This window comes from Scomber scombrus, chromosome 24, assembly GCF_963691925.1.
Source record: "Scomber scombrus chromosome 24, fScoSco1.1, whole genome shotgun sequence".
Classification (NCBI taxonomy): domain Eukaryota; kingdom Metazoa; phylum Chordata; class Actinopteri; order Scombriformes; family Scombridae; genus Scomber; species Scomber scombrus.
This window is the reverse complement of record NC_084993.1, coordinates 9,604,531-9,617,061: the sequence shown is the minus strand read 5'-3', so window position 1 is coordinate 9,617,061 and position 12,531 is coordinate 9,604,531. Positions and strand designations below refer to the sequence as shown.

Below are 12,531 nucleotides of genomic sequence, written 5' to 3'. Positions count from 1 at the left end.
CTGCTCAACCCCATGCTTCACCCTTCTCCCCTCTGGACACAGATACACACAATCACTCTGCCAAAAAACATGCTTTGCTTTTACAATCACTGCTTTAAATAACCTGGGCACACTGTAACAGACGTGTGTAGCTGCGATGTTGATGATATTCTGTTTGAGTCTTACTTGTTTTGAGGGTTTGATTGTGTACAGACTGTGAAAGCAATTTTCCTCTAAAGAGGACAATAAAGAACGAATCTCAATCTGGTTTCCATGACACTTGACACACGAAACTTGTAAACAGCTTTAAATGGGAAACAAGGATTTACATTTAAATTGATGTTGGATTTTTGGTCATTTCACAATATGAAACATAAAGTCACGCAACCAAACACAAACCCAGGTGTATTTGAGAAGATCCTGATGCGTGCTGGTGTATCACAGTGAGTCATTGCGTTGCCTCCTCACTGCGCACAGCATCAAGGATCCTGGCTCATTTCACATCTCCATCCAGCTCCACACACATCCCCAGTTTACCGCCGTCCTCGACTTTCATACACACCACCTGCCAGATGTGTGCGTGGGCGTCTTCATGCTTCATGGTTTCTACAGCTCCTCTCTCAGACACATGAAGTTTCACTTATTCCTCCACTCAGAACTTTCATAAGCAAGTGTGATGGATATGATAAGGCTAAAAAAAGTATCTTTTGTAAACCAAGATTGATTTTTTTTCTTCTTTGCTAACACCTACAGTGTTTCAGCTCAGTCTATGTTGAGTCACACATGGGTGCCACCTCTTTAAAAAGCCATCAGGATGGATCTATACCCCAGCCTTGTGGAGGCCCGTGTCTCTGCCTGACTGGTTGCACAATGGAGAAGGATGAGAGTTAGAAAAGCTCACAGGAATTAAGAGAAAAGGCTAAATTAATTTCCACCTCACATACATACTCACTCGAGCCTCAACCCAAGTAATTTGTGACTGACTTGTATTGAACCTTCCTGCTCCCCGGCAGAAGCCCAGGTTAAAAAGTACTACTTTGTCATTAGTTTTTATGAAGCAGCTAGTCCACGTAGCTTCAAAATGATTACCCCTAATGGTTTTTCATTGTGCTTGGTCAATAAAAGAAATTTCTCAGCAAGTGTGATATTTTCCATGTGGGATACCAATTATTAAAAACACTTTGTAAAGCTAATGTAAGGTATTGCCATGGCAGCGGTCGTTGTATGGTAATTTTTATTTATCTTCTCAGCACTCCACAATCTGCTTTGTTTAGTCTGTTCATTGATCAAAAAGAATTACATGAGTTTTCATATTCAGATGCCCCGCGGCAGGCAGCAGATGAATGTCCAAGTAGCACTCATACCTTTTCGCACTATTAGCTCCATGTATCATTAAAAACAGGTTTGAAATAGCTGCAATTTTGTAACCTTAAAAAGCCTGCTCATATATCATTCCTGCATTCATACAGCCACCCAGCAGGATAGATTCAGCTCTTTTATTCATTATTGTTTTCTTGTTGGTCGCCTCTTGTTATAAGAGTTTGTTACATGTGCTTTAATCAGACTTCAGGGCCTATATTTTTCCATGTATACCTTTGTTCTAGACATGTTTTAGGTGAACTTACTAGCTTTGGGTGATTCCAGGGCATTGTGACTATGACTGGGGGCATTAAAAAGTCATGCTGCAGGAAATGCTTCATCATGTTAATGGCACTTCCTAGCTTGTATACAATTATTTTTCCACCTTTGTTGCATCTTTCCCTGAAAGACGTTTAGCCACACGCTGAAGTAATGGCATCAATCCCCCAAATTTCCATTATGAACACATTTTCATGATGTAGACAGAATGTTTTGTTGTTTTTAGGAATCCATGGTTCATAAACATTTTGAAGTATAGTTCCAAATAAATATAACTCTGAAAGTGGGTTGTTGTGGTTAAATCCATGGCTCCTCCTGCCCACATGTCAAAGTGTATTTTAGCTCCTGATGGTTAGGTCAGTACCTCAAATGGTATCTTGCTGCCATCAGTGTCTAAGTATGTGTGAGTGTGAGAGTGAATGAGTAGAACATTGTTAAGTGCTTTAGATAAAGGTGCTATATAAATACCGTCCATTTGCAGTCCATTTAGGTCTGTAGGTCCAAACATTAACTGCATTGTATAGAGCAAGCCTGGACTTGCAAAAAGGGTAAAGGCTGTTAAGGGGATTGGCTGTATTATTAGCCATTCTAGCAGTGCGGTTTATCAGTAGGAGTACGTATGTCAATTAGTCTGTCTGTCTGATTGGTTGATGCAGAATGTAATTTTTCAGCAAGCATTAGCATACTAACACACAAAAGTTAACATGGTACACATCTTACCTGCCGAACATCAGCATGTTTGTATTGTCAATGTTGACATGCTTAAAATTTGAGTCAAAGCACCGCTGTGCCTCACAGAGCCACTAGTGTGGCTGTCACTCTTTGTATTGTTAGTGCTAATTCTAAGTTCTGCTAATTAGTCTTGATGATATGTCTAGGTCCTGATCAACAGTAAAAATCCTTTAGAGCCTTTAGTATCAGATCGACTGAATCAGTTCCCTATTTGGGGGGGGGGGGGCTTAAACTTAAAACCTATACATACATATACACTGACAAAAGCCATACTGTCTTGTATGGATGAAGAAGGTCTGACTGTTCAGTATTAAATTAGAGCCAGACTCTTTTAAAGAGTTTAGTTGAAAAGTGCTTAGTTTGTCCAATAGTGTTGAAAGGGTACCCTGACATTTTGGAGGTTTGTGTGTCACCTCTTCCTGGTGGCTTGTTCGCATTGTCAGCATTTCTCATTGTAGCCAGTTCACTGCAGCTTGCTACTGTTCTTTCCTGTTGTTTAAATGATAAAAATCCATCACTAATGAACATAACACCCTGCCAAAAGTTCAGTGGAGAAAAGTAAGCATCTCGGTGTCATAGTGTCCTTCCAGTAGAGCCCCTCTTTTTCATGTGTTGTTTTAGATGCAGTAGAAATATGTAGATTTCTGGAAAATGGCTGAATTCTATGTAACAAAAACATCAAAGAGCTTTTTTTCTGTCACTAACCCTCGTGGCAAAACGTTATGTGATAGGTTGGCACTGTAGTGCATCATGACAGTCACACTATTATCCCCGTACCAAGTTGTCACAACCAATAGACATCAAGAGCCTCAGCGAGTCAACAAAGGAGTATTTTTCACGGGGGAAATCTGTCATGACCCATATGATGCTGACTTCTTGTCAGTCATAGACTGTTACCTCCTACCTTTGTTATGTACTTTTCTTTTATTGATGGACTAAAATGTTGCCTCTGGAAAATAAAAGCTGCCACAAATGTCAGCAGATTATAGAGCTTCTGTCTGATTCTGCTGCGTGTAGTTATCTGTAGTAATATAGGTAAGTATGAATTTAATTAAATGACATTAAATGTTCCTGCATACAGATTGTATCTAGATATGCTTTAACCTGATTACATTTACACCTGGTATTACTATTGTATCTCCAGTGCCCACAGCCCACACTCGCTAATTTTGCCAATCAAATCACAATCCATCCTCAGTGCGTCTTGGATGCATTTATACCTGTGCTTTCATGTGGTCAAGCACAATCCAGTTGCAATCTGATCACCCAAAATGCATTTTGATGCAAGGTGCAAAGGGGAACACAGTCTCAGAATTGTCCTCCACCCAGATAGAGGCTTATATTTCCAAGGTCATGATTTATGGATTCCAGGATGCATACCGTTGACCCATCTCAAATTTCCTAAGGGCAAACATTTCTGAAAGAAAAATCCATATTTTATTAAAGAGTCAATACTCTACTTATGACTTTTTGACTGCCTACAGTCTAGGGTTATTGTTTTCCATATTTTTTTCTCTTATTATTTTTTGTATTTTTGGTACACAGATTCAGAACATTTGATTTGATGTTATTTAGAATCTGTATTCACAGAGCATAACTGCAAACATTGGGACTACAAAATAGCTCTGCATGTTCTCTGATGTTCTGAGTCTGATTTTTCTGGTCTTTGTGGTTTTTCTCAACCCATTCAGACATCTTAAACAAAAACTGTCAGAAGCTACTTTGATGTTCAGTTCACAGTCTGTAATGAAGCATTTGGATTCCTTTTGGGCAGACATTTGAATCCATGTTGGTGTTCAAAATTTACCAAACAGCTTGTATGTTGGTTTTGTAAAACCAAGTGTGACTCGCAAACTTGTAAAAGCTTTGACAAACAGATATATCAGTCGTCCTTTGTTGATTAATTGATGGTTCACCATCAGACACGTCATGTTCTGCACTTGTCTTTGGTTCAGACAGTGAATCCTCCTTTCATCAACTCCTCAACACCAGAAAAGTCCAGTGTCATCTCATCCGATGGCGCCCAAATTAAACAGCTAAAGAAAAAATAAATCAGCTTTGGTTTGCTGTAAATGTCTACAGTATCTGCTTTGTTACACCAGGAAAACCCTTTTTCATATGTTTCTTAAAATGAATGAAGGGGGAAATGAAGGGAGCAGGTGATCACACTTGACTCTGCCACTCTCCCTGGTAAAATGACCTTTAGCAATCTGGCAATGTCCTGACAATGACAGTGTACACTGTCTCTCAGTGCTGCTCTGCTTTACTTACTCACACTTTGGCTCTTTTGTTTTCTACTGAAACCTCCCAGATTTTAATCATGGTGTTGTGATTAAAGCTGCAGTAATCAATATTTTTATATTAACAATGGATTAAATGACTTTCTGCAATGTGAAAGGTGTCGTTCCCATCAACACATCTGAGCTGTTTAGAGCCTTTTGGTCTCTTAATTGTTTTGGTACTACAGTTTGCACACTCTGCTCCCATTGATTAGTTTTCCAGTCACAACAAAAACATCTGACTCAGATTCATCAGGTGGACACAAATTCAGATGTGATGATAATTGTGCTCATGTGTTGCTTTGCAAGAAAGCAGCAGTTTGCAGAGACATGTCATATAAGCTTGTTCTGCTGCCCCCAATTAGCCAAAAAGAATCAATTAATGAAGCTTTAACTTTAGTCTGTGACGCTGATTTAGTCTACATTGACTGAGTAAAATGCTTAAAGAATTTAGTGGAATTAATTACAATATAGCCAAGCTCCTCATGAGATTGTATTAAGGTACTGAGAAAGGTGAACGCAACACCAGCTTAGCATCCATGTGTAACCTTTTTTCTGTCCCCTTGCAGGACAATCCGGGAGCACCTGGGGGAGCAGGAGGTTTCCATCTCTCTGACTATCGACTCTCTGGAGGAGAATGACCTAGGCAACTACTCCTGCTATGTGGAGAACGGCAACGGACGGCGACAGGCCAACATCCAGCTTACCAAGAAAGGTTAGGCTAGACACACACAAACACAAAAAATTAAAATTTTTATAATATGAAAAAAGTCCAATTATTAGATATACCACATTTTACCATGAATCCATCAGATGGAAATAAAAATTGTTGACCTTTTAATAATGGTATAGTGTGAGGAAGCCTGACCAGAGTGACTAATAAGGGGGTTGGTAGCAGACTTGTTGAATAAGTAAAAACAGATTCATTCTGGTCAGTGTCACACAAAAAAACAAGTGTCTCAAAAATAAATGAATAACAGGTAAATCAAATTGAACTGGCTTAACTCAGGATGACTCAAACTAAGGCATGATCACATGCACACAGCTACACTGTCATCCTCTAATTTCTGCTCTCCTAATCCCACATCACTCCCCTTAAATAGGCCCCCAATCTACATGTGTCCTTCCCCTCATATCATCTGGCATATAACAATGCTACTTGTATCCGTCAACATTGTTTACAACAAAACGCATCATCCACAACATAATCCTCATTAAAAGCCAAAATAAGTACATGACATCACTGCTGATGTCATATTCTTATTTTGGATGGCCCATTCAAAAGGGATTTAAAACACAGTTTTTAGTTTTTGATGACAATTTTCTGGAATTTGGACTTGTCAGTTGGCATAAATAGGTTTGTGACTGGATCAGGATGGTGACCAGGGTAGTAGATGAAGATGATGATATAGATTTTGATGACTGTACTCTAATTTGTAGTGGGAGAAAATGAGGAAAGGAGAAGAAAACAGGCAAGATGAAGTAAATCATGGCAGTAAAAGAAGCTTGGAAGAGAACAGTTCAGATGAAAGCAGCAGAGTTCAACACAAAAAGGTTGTGAGAAAGGAATTTAAAATAATCCTTAAATTCAAAAAGGAGGATGAGCATGTTGAACTAAGTCCGATAGCGTTGTCTAGGGAATTGAAAAAGAAGCTCAAAGGTGGAAATGGATAAGATTTTGATAGATGGAAGCTTGTTTGTAACATGTCAAACAGAAGAACAGAAAAATAAAGCTTTGCATATTGAAAGTATTTTCAAGAAAACGGTAAGTGAAAGAAGGATTCTGGGTGAGAGTAGGGTGACGGGGGGGGGGGGGGGGGGGGGGGGTAAACTGGTATAAGTATAGATGAAGACTCGGAAAACTCTGAGCATTTATGGGAGCATAGTGAGTAGAAAAAGTGATTGAAAAAGAATTAATGGTAAAAGGGTTGATAACTTAAGTCCAGAATTTAATGTTACAAATGCCAGAGTTATTGGCATATAGCAGAAAGGAAAGCAAAGGGTGTCCCAATTGTGTATGTGATCATAAAGTTGAAGACTGAAGAGATAATGTGTAGAATAAATGTTTTAATTGCAGACACCAACACAGGATAATGTATGGTAATTGTGAAGTCAGGAAGAGGTAAATTGAGCAAGTGAGGGCAGTTAACAGCATAAGCTATGCAGAGGCAGTGAAGAGGGAACAAGGACAAAGGAGAAAGGATGAAACTGACAAACTTAACCAGGAGTATAAAAGATGTATCCATGGAGCATATTAATAAAAGACTTGAAGCAGATGGGAAGCGGGGAGACCCAGGTGATAAGACAATCTGATTTTTCAACAATGGAATGCAAGAAGTTTAATAGCAAATGGCCACGAGTTTAAAGTCTGCACCAGGCAAGGATCACATGTGTTATATAATGATAAAACATCTCAGTGAATCATCCAAGGATATTTTATTGGAACTATATAATAAAGTTTGGGAGGGTTGGGAATTGCCACAAAGCTGGAAAGAAGAATGGCTTTAACACTCAACATCTGCAAAATAATGGAGAAAGTGATAAATGAAAGGTTAACATATTATAGTGAAAATAAAAGATACATATCCAAATACCAGAGTAGCTTTCTGAGAGGAAGAAATAGTTTGGGATCCAGCTTTATATTTAGGACATGATTAGAAAAGTGCATATAAACAGAGAAAGTATAATGGCTGTCTTTTTTGATTTAGAGAGAAGGCATACAGTATGATGTGGGGAGAAGGATTATTAATCCGAGGTATTAAAGGTGAAATATATAGATGGATTGAGGACTTCTTACTAGGAATATTAATATAAGTCAGAATAGGAAAGAACTATTCACTATTATTACCTACATGATAAATGATGTATTTATGGAAATAGAGAATGGATTTTCACTTTTTTGTGGATGATGTGGAAATTTGGAAGAGGAGAAGAAATGTGTAATTCATTGTAGAGAAATGAAGGGCGCTGTTACAAAAGTAGAAGAGCAGTCATATAAATTGGGTTTTAAATCTCCAGTTGATAAGACACGACACTTTAAAACCTTGAAAAAGCTTTGTATAGACAGTGACACAGAAAGCTACAGAACTTAAAGTAGATCAATGAAACTTTAGTCCAACAGTAACATTGCCGGCAGTACCACCATGTATACTTGCAGACACCACGTTAGATTTTATATTATTAGAAAAGAAGAACAGGGAAAGAGAGTTCATTTATAATGCAGCCATGTATTGATAGTTTAGTTAATAAAGTAAAACTAGCTTTTATTGTCCAGGAGTTTCATCTCAAAGTAGGGAAAGGATCAGTGAGCAATGATCAATGTACACAGGAGAAATGCTTCCAATATTGTTAGCAGTGCAGTGGAGAGAAGATACAAGACCTTTGAGAGCAATCATTTGTTCAGATTCAAGCTCATCATTAGCCAGTTTACAGTGCAGACATTCAGACAGCAGACCAGACATTCTGATAGAAGTACAACAAACACATTATACACAATTCAAACGATGGCTCCTACAATGGTATTTATATGGCTGCTGGCACATATTGGTATCAAAGGGAAATGAAATGGCACATGGGGCTGCAAAAGCCACAAAAATAATCACACTGGTTTGGTAGTTAGCCTCAGCAAGACAGAAATCAAGAGCTTTATTAAGCAGAGATTGAAGGAACGGTGGCAAAAGTGACGGGAGGAAGAGAGGAAAGGACAAGCGTTCAAAGGAAAGTGAGAGAAATGAAGTATGCAGGGAGGAACAGGAGAAATGAGACAATAATATGAGGCTAGGTAAATGGGTAAACATAATAAAGGCAGATGTGAATCCTGTGGGCAAGAAGAAATGATGAAGATGTTATGCATCACTGTCGGAAACAGACACCCGACTCAAAACTTCAGAAAGATAAAAGTACACTTTGATCCAATAGAGATTCTACAAAAGAACTCAAGAAAATGTGTGTTATCCAATCCTATTTCATTATCTTAGACTAATTTGAATGAGAAGATTTAAGTTTTTCAATGAATATTTATATACTAGACATGTTGATCAACACTCCATACCAGTTGGTGGCAATAATGTACCAATACGTTGTTTGCTAACCACCAATAAACCCCAAAAAAGAAGAAGAAAAAAAGCCTACTGGAAAGGTTAAAACAAAAGCTAATCTATGTGTCAAGAAACTCAAGACTTTAATCAATAAACAATAAGTGAACTTAAATACGTGTCTTGATTAAACCTTGATTAAATGCAGGTGTAGATGTAACACAATGCTCAACACAAAAAAAAACAGGATAATAAGTGAAAGCTGTGCCACGTATACTGGATAAACAAACAAATGACAAGTACGGAAAGAAACCCCAACTGTAATAGGGACAAATGGTGTTGTCTCAGCCACTTTGTCACACATGTTAAAGCTTTGGAGGTGAAAAACACTATTTAATGCCACGGGCCTTCACACTAACAATAGAGTGAATCTTTCGCAGCAATTTACTGAGTACAAAGAAGAACAACTAGCGGGATTCTGGGAATTGACCAGTTGTTTCTCGCCTCGGGGAGTAAAAAAATGGGACAGTATTGTAGATAGTGCAGAAAGCCTATTCATCCCCTTCAGCCTGAGGAAGTATTAGTTTGCAGTGAAAGAAAAAAGCGCTTTTGGAGAGAGGCAGCCTTCGGTGTTATGATGCCAGACAAGCTGTTTGACTGTCTGGGCAATGACATCTCCCCCCCAACACACACACAAATCCTCCTTTGATCGCCGAACTCTCACTCAGACATTTTCTCATCTTTCATCACTGGCTACTGTTGCCTCTCCCCCTCCCCGTTCTCTTTTTATTCAAGCAAACATTTTTCAGTTTTGCTTCTGATTTCGCCTCACTGAGGATGACTGTTTGAAAGTTGATTCCGTGATGATTTTAAATTGAGGTGCACACACTTTTCAGTATGGTTATATAAGTGAGGATTTATTTTTTTTTTTAATGTTTTAGCAAGGCTGGGGGGGGGGGGGGGGTCGCTGCAGCCTTTAAGTTGTCAGCGTTGAATACATTTACATAGTAAGATATTTTTCCTCTCTTTTAAGCTCACAGCTTTGGATCCAGCTTTGATGGCAGCCCAGTTCTCTTCCATTTGCTATATTAAAGGGGTTTATGCTGCACCGTCGAAATCTCAGAATAAACCGGAGAAGATTAGCCTGTTCCTCGCAGGATTGCAGGTCCACGAGAAATCGACCCATTCCCATGTTTTTATTTGGTGCATCCTTTGGTGCAGAGCAAGCCCACTCGGTGTTTACGCGGCCTTTCAAAATGCGTCAAAGTTTTCCTCGCTTGTCTCTTGAAGTTGTTGAAAGCAGCACACGACACTCCAAATGAATTTGGCCGTCTCAGCGTGAGAATGTCTTTATTCTCTCTCTGCTTGCCTCTCTCTCTCTGTCCCATGCACACATATACACACACACACACACACACACAAACATACACATTCATACACTTTGAATCATGCAGCATCAATCAGAATATTTCTCCTGTCTTGTATGTTAAGATAGCATGGAGATGTGTCCTTATTTCAACTCTTGCAGTCAAAAAGTTGTGCCTCTCCAAGTCCTCCTGACCAACTTTTTTGACACAACAACATACACACAGATCATTTTTTCCTTTTGTTTGCAACAAGGAAACAGCTGCCTATACTTTATATGGTTATGTAGAGTCTTGATTTTGGAACATGATAAGCAGCAGACATATTTTTTTCTTTAATTTTACAGTGCAACCACTACTGTCTTTTTCCTTTTTCTCCCTTTTATCTCCATGCCTAGATAGAGAAAGATGCAGAAATAGAGAGAGAGAAACGGGTGATGTATCGCCTGATGCCATGTGGCTCCATCAAATCCAGCCTTCTAGTCGTCAGAAGCTAATTTGTCTTAATCTGTCCCAGTGCAGCGCTGCTACAATATATGGATGCCAGGCAGAGAGGAATTGGCCTCCTTCACTGTAATCTCTGCTGCTTGAGGAGCAGCTGGCTCGTTAGACTGTCCAGATATCTGAGGATAGAAGCAGTGTTCACTGAGGCAGGAGTGCAGAGAGGAGGTGGAGGGGACAGTGAAGAGGAAGTCAGGGAGAAGTGGAGTTGCCTGGTTCCAGCTATTTTTGCAGTGCTTGTCAGCCGCAGCACCTCTCATAGAAAAGTACACTAATTCAGGATGATTCCCAGGCCGAGTGGGAGAGAGAATCTGAGACAAGAAGTCAGAGTCTACATGGTGCCCCCGAGTTTGTTTGCTCTCTTGTTTGCGTACGTGTGTGTGTGTCCGTCCGAGAGTTTGGCTGAAGGTCGTCGCCTGGACAGGCGTGATGAAGCGGGGCGGGCCACGCTCGTTAGCTTTCCAGAACACCATCCTTCATCATGGGAGCTGTCAGCCTGATGGCCGCTGCAGTGGGATGGGCAACGCGCACTCCAACGAGGTTAAATGTGCGTCGGTGATGGATGGTGATGCGCGCGAGTCCTCTCTCTGTCCGTGTTTGTGTGTGTGTGTGTGTGTGTGTGTGTGTGCGGCGAGTCCAGCCTTTTACTGTTGTCCATTAGTCAGCCAATGAAGGCTGACCACCCAGATTTTGTGAGGCGTAGCCAAGAGAAAATATTCAATTGCAAAAGATGGAGTGACATCCGACAGAAAACACTGTAAAAAAATAAATAAATAAATAAAAAAAAACCTTGAAAAAGAGACGAGATCGTGAAAAGACAAAGCAAACGACTTGGTTTTCAAGGAAAGTTAGTAGACCGTGGACTAATGGAGTCCATTGCCCTGTAGTGTAAAATATCACCTCTCATCCTCCTTAGTAACAGCAACAGTGACTTCTACTGAATATTTGTGTCTTGTGGACCTTTCTTAAAACACCACAAGTAACCACATCGAAAATAATCATGAAATATTAACAGTGAAGTCCAACAGTTCATTGAATTCAGCTTCCACTGATGCTTTTCATGAGTTCACGTCAGACGACGGTGATGACGGATGGCGGGGAGAGTGGACCGCTTCGATCTGATGATGAACAGCCGCTTCAACTAACAGCCGAGAGCTTTTTTCTTCTTCTCGCACGTCTTTGCAGCAGCACACACATGTAACCGATCTTCATAAGTGTGGCCGTCTGATCTGTCGCATGCTATTGTCGCGGCAGTTGCCTCAATGTGAGTTTTTTTATTATCCAATCCAGCCAGGAGGCGTTAAGTGACAGGTATAGAAGTGTCATCTGGATACAATCCAGTCACAATGAGCATATAAGCAATGTGACAAGATGGAGAGGAGAGGCATGAAAGGCTGACACAAACACAGGCTGAATAAATACTGCTGCAGGAGATGCATAAAAGCTATTTTCAAACAAATGTGGAGGTATGCCATTGCCAAAGTCATTTCAAAACATGAAATCTGGCACCAACAGCAGGGGCAACTTATTCTTACCTATCACGACTACATCATGCATCATTTCGCTTGTATCGATTTTCTAAAATATAGTTGTGTTTTGCTGCAATTTCAGTGCAGAGCAGAGATATAAGATTGATGAGAAAACTGTGATGTTGAAATGTACAACTCTGACAATAGAAAAGGAGAATGAATATCTCGCAGCATCAAATATTTGCTGTAAGATCCTGAAAAAACATTTAAGTGATAAATGTGACAGTATAAATTTTAGTGTGACACAAGATGTATGTTAAACCTATTTTTTTTCATTCATTTAAAAAAATAACAGTATGCATGGATGTCTGAGGGCTGGAGGCAGAATTCAAAAGTTTTATTTTACACAATCATCATCGTCGGCGGGTCATGAAACAGCAGGCACTTCGCATTTGTTTCTGTCGTTTGTATGTTGGTATAAAATAGTCGTGATGCGGTTTCAAAGCAGCACTCAAAGCATTACAAGAATTAAAGG

The 12,531-nt window shown here is 39.7% G+C and overlaps 1 protein-coding gene across 1 annotated transcript in view; it reads left to right on the top strand.

Moving 5' to 3' along the window:
• LOC133976389 (interleukin-1 receptor accessory protein-like 1) overlaps positions 1-12,531 on the top strand; it is a 224,658-nt gene that overhangs the window by 194,951 nt on the left and 17,176 nt on the right. The window contains 1 exon segment of the mRNA XM_062414587.1: positions 5,198-5,343. Coding sequence (XP_062270571.1) covers positions 5,198-5,343 — 146 coding nt within the window.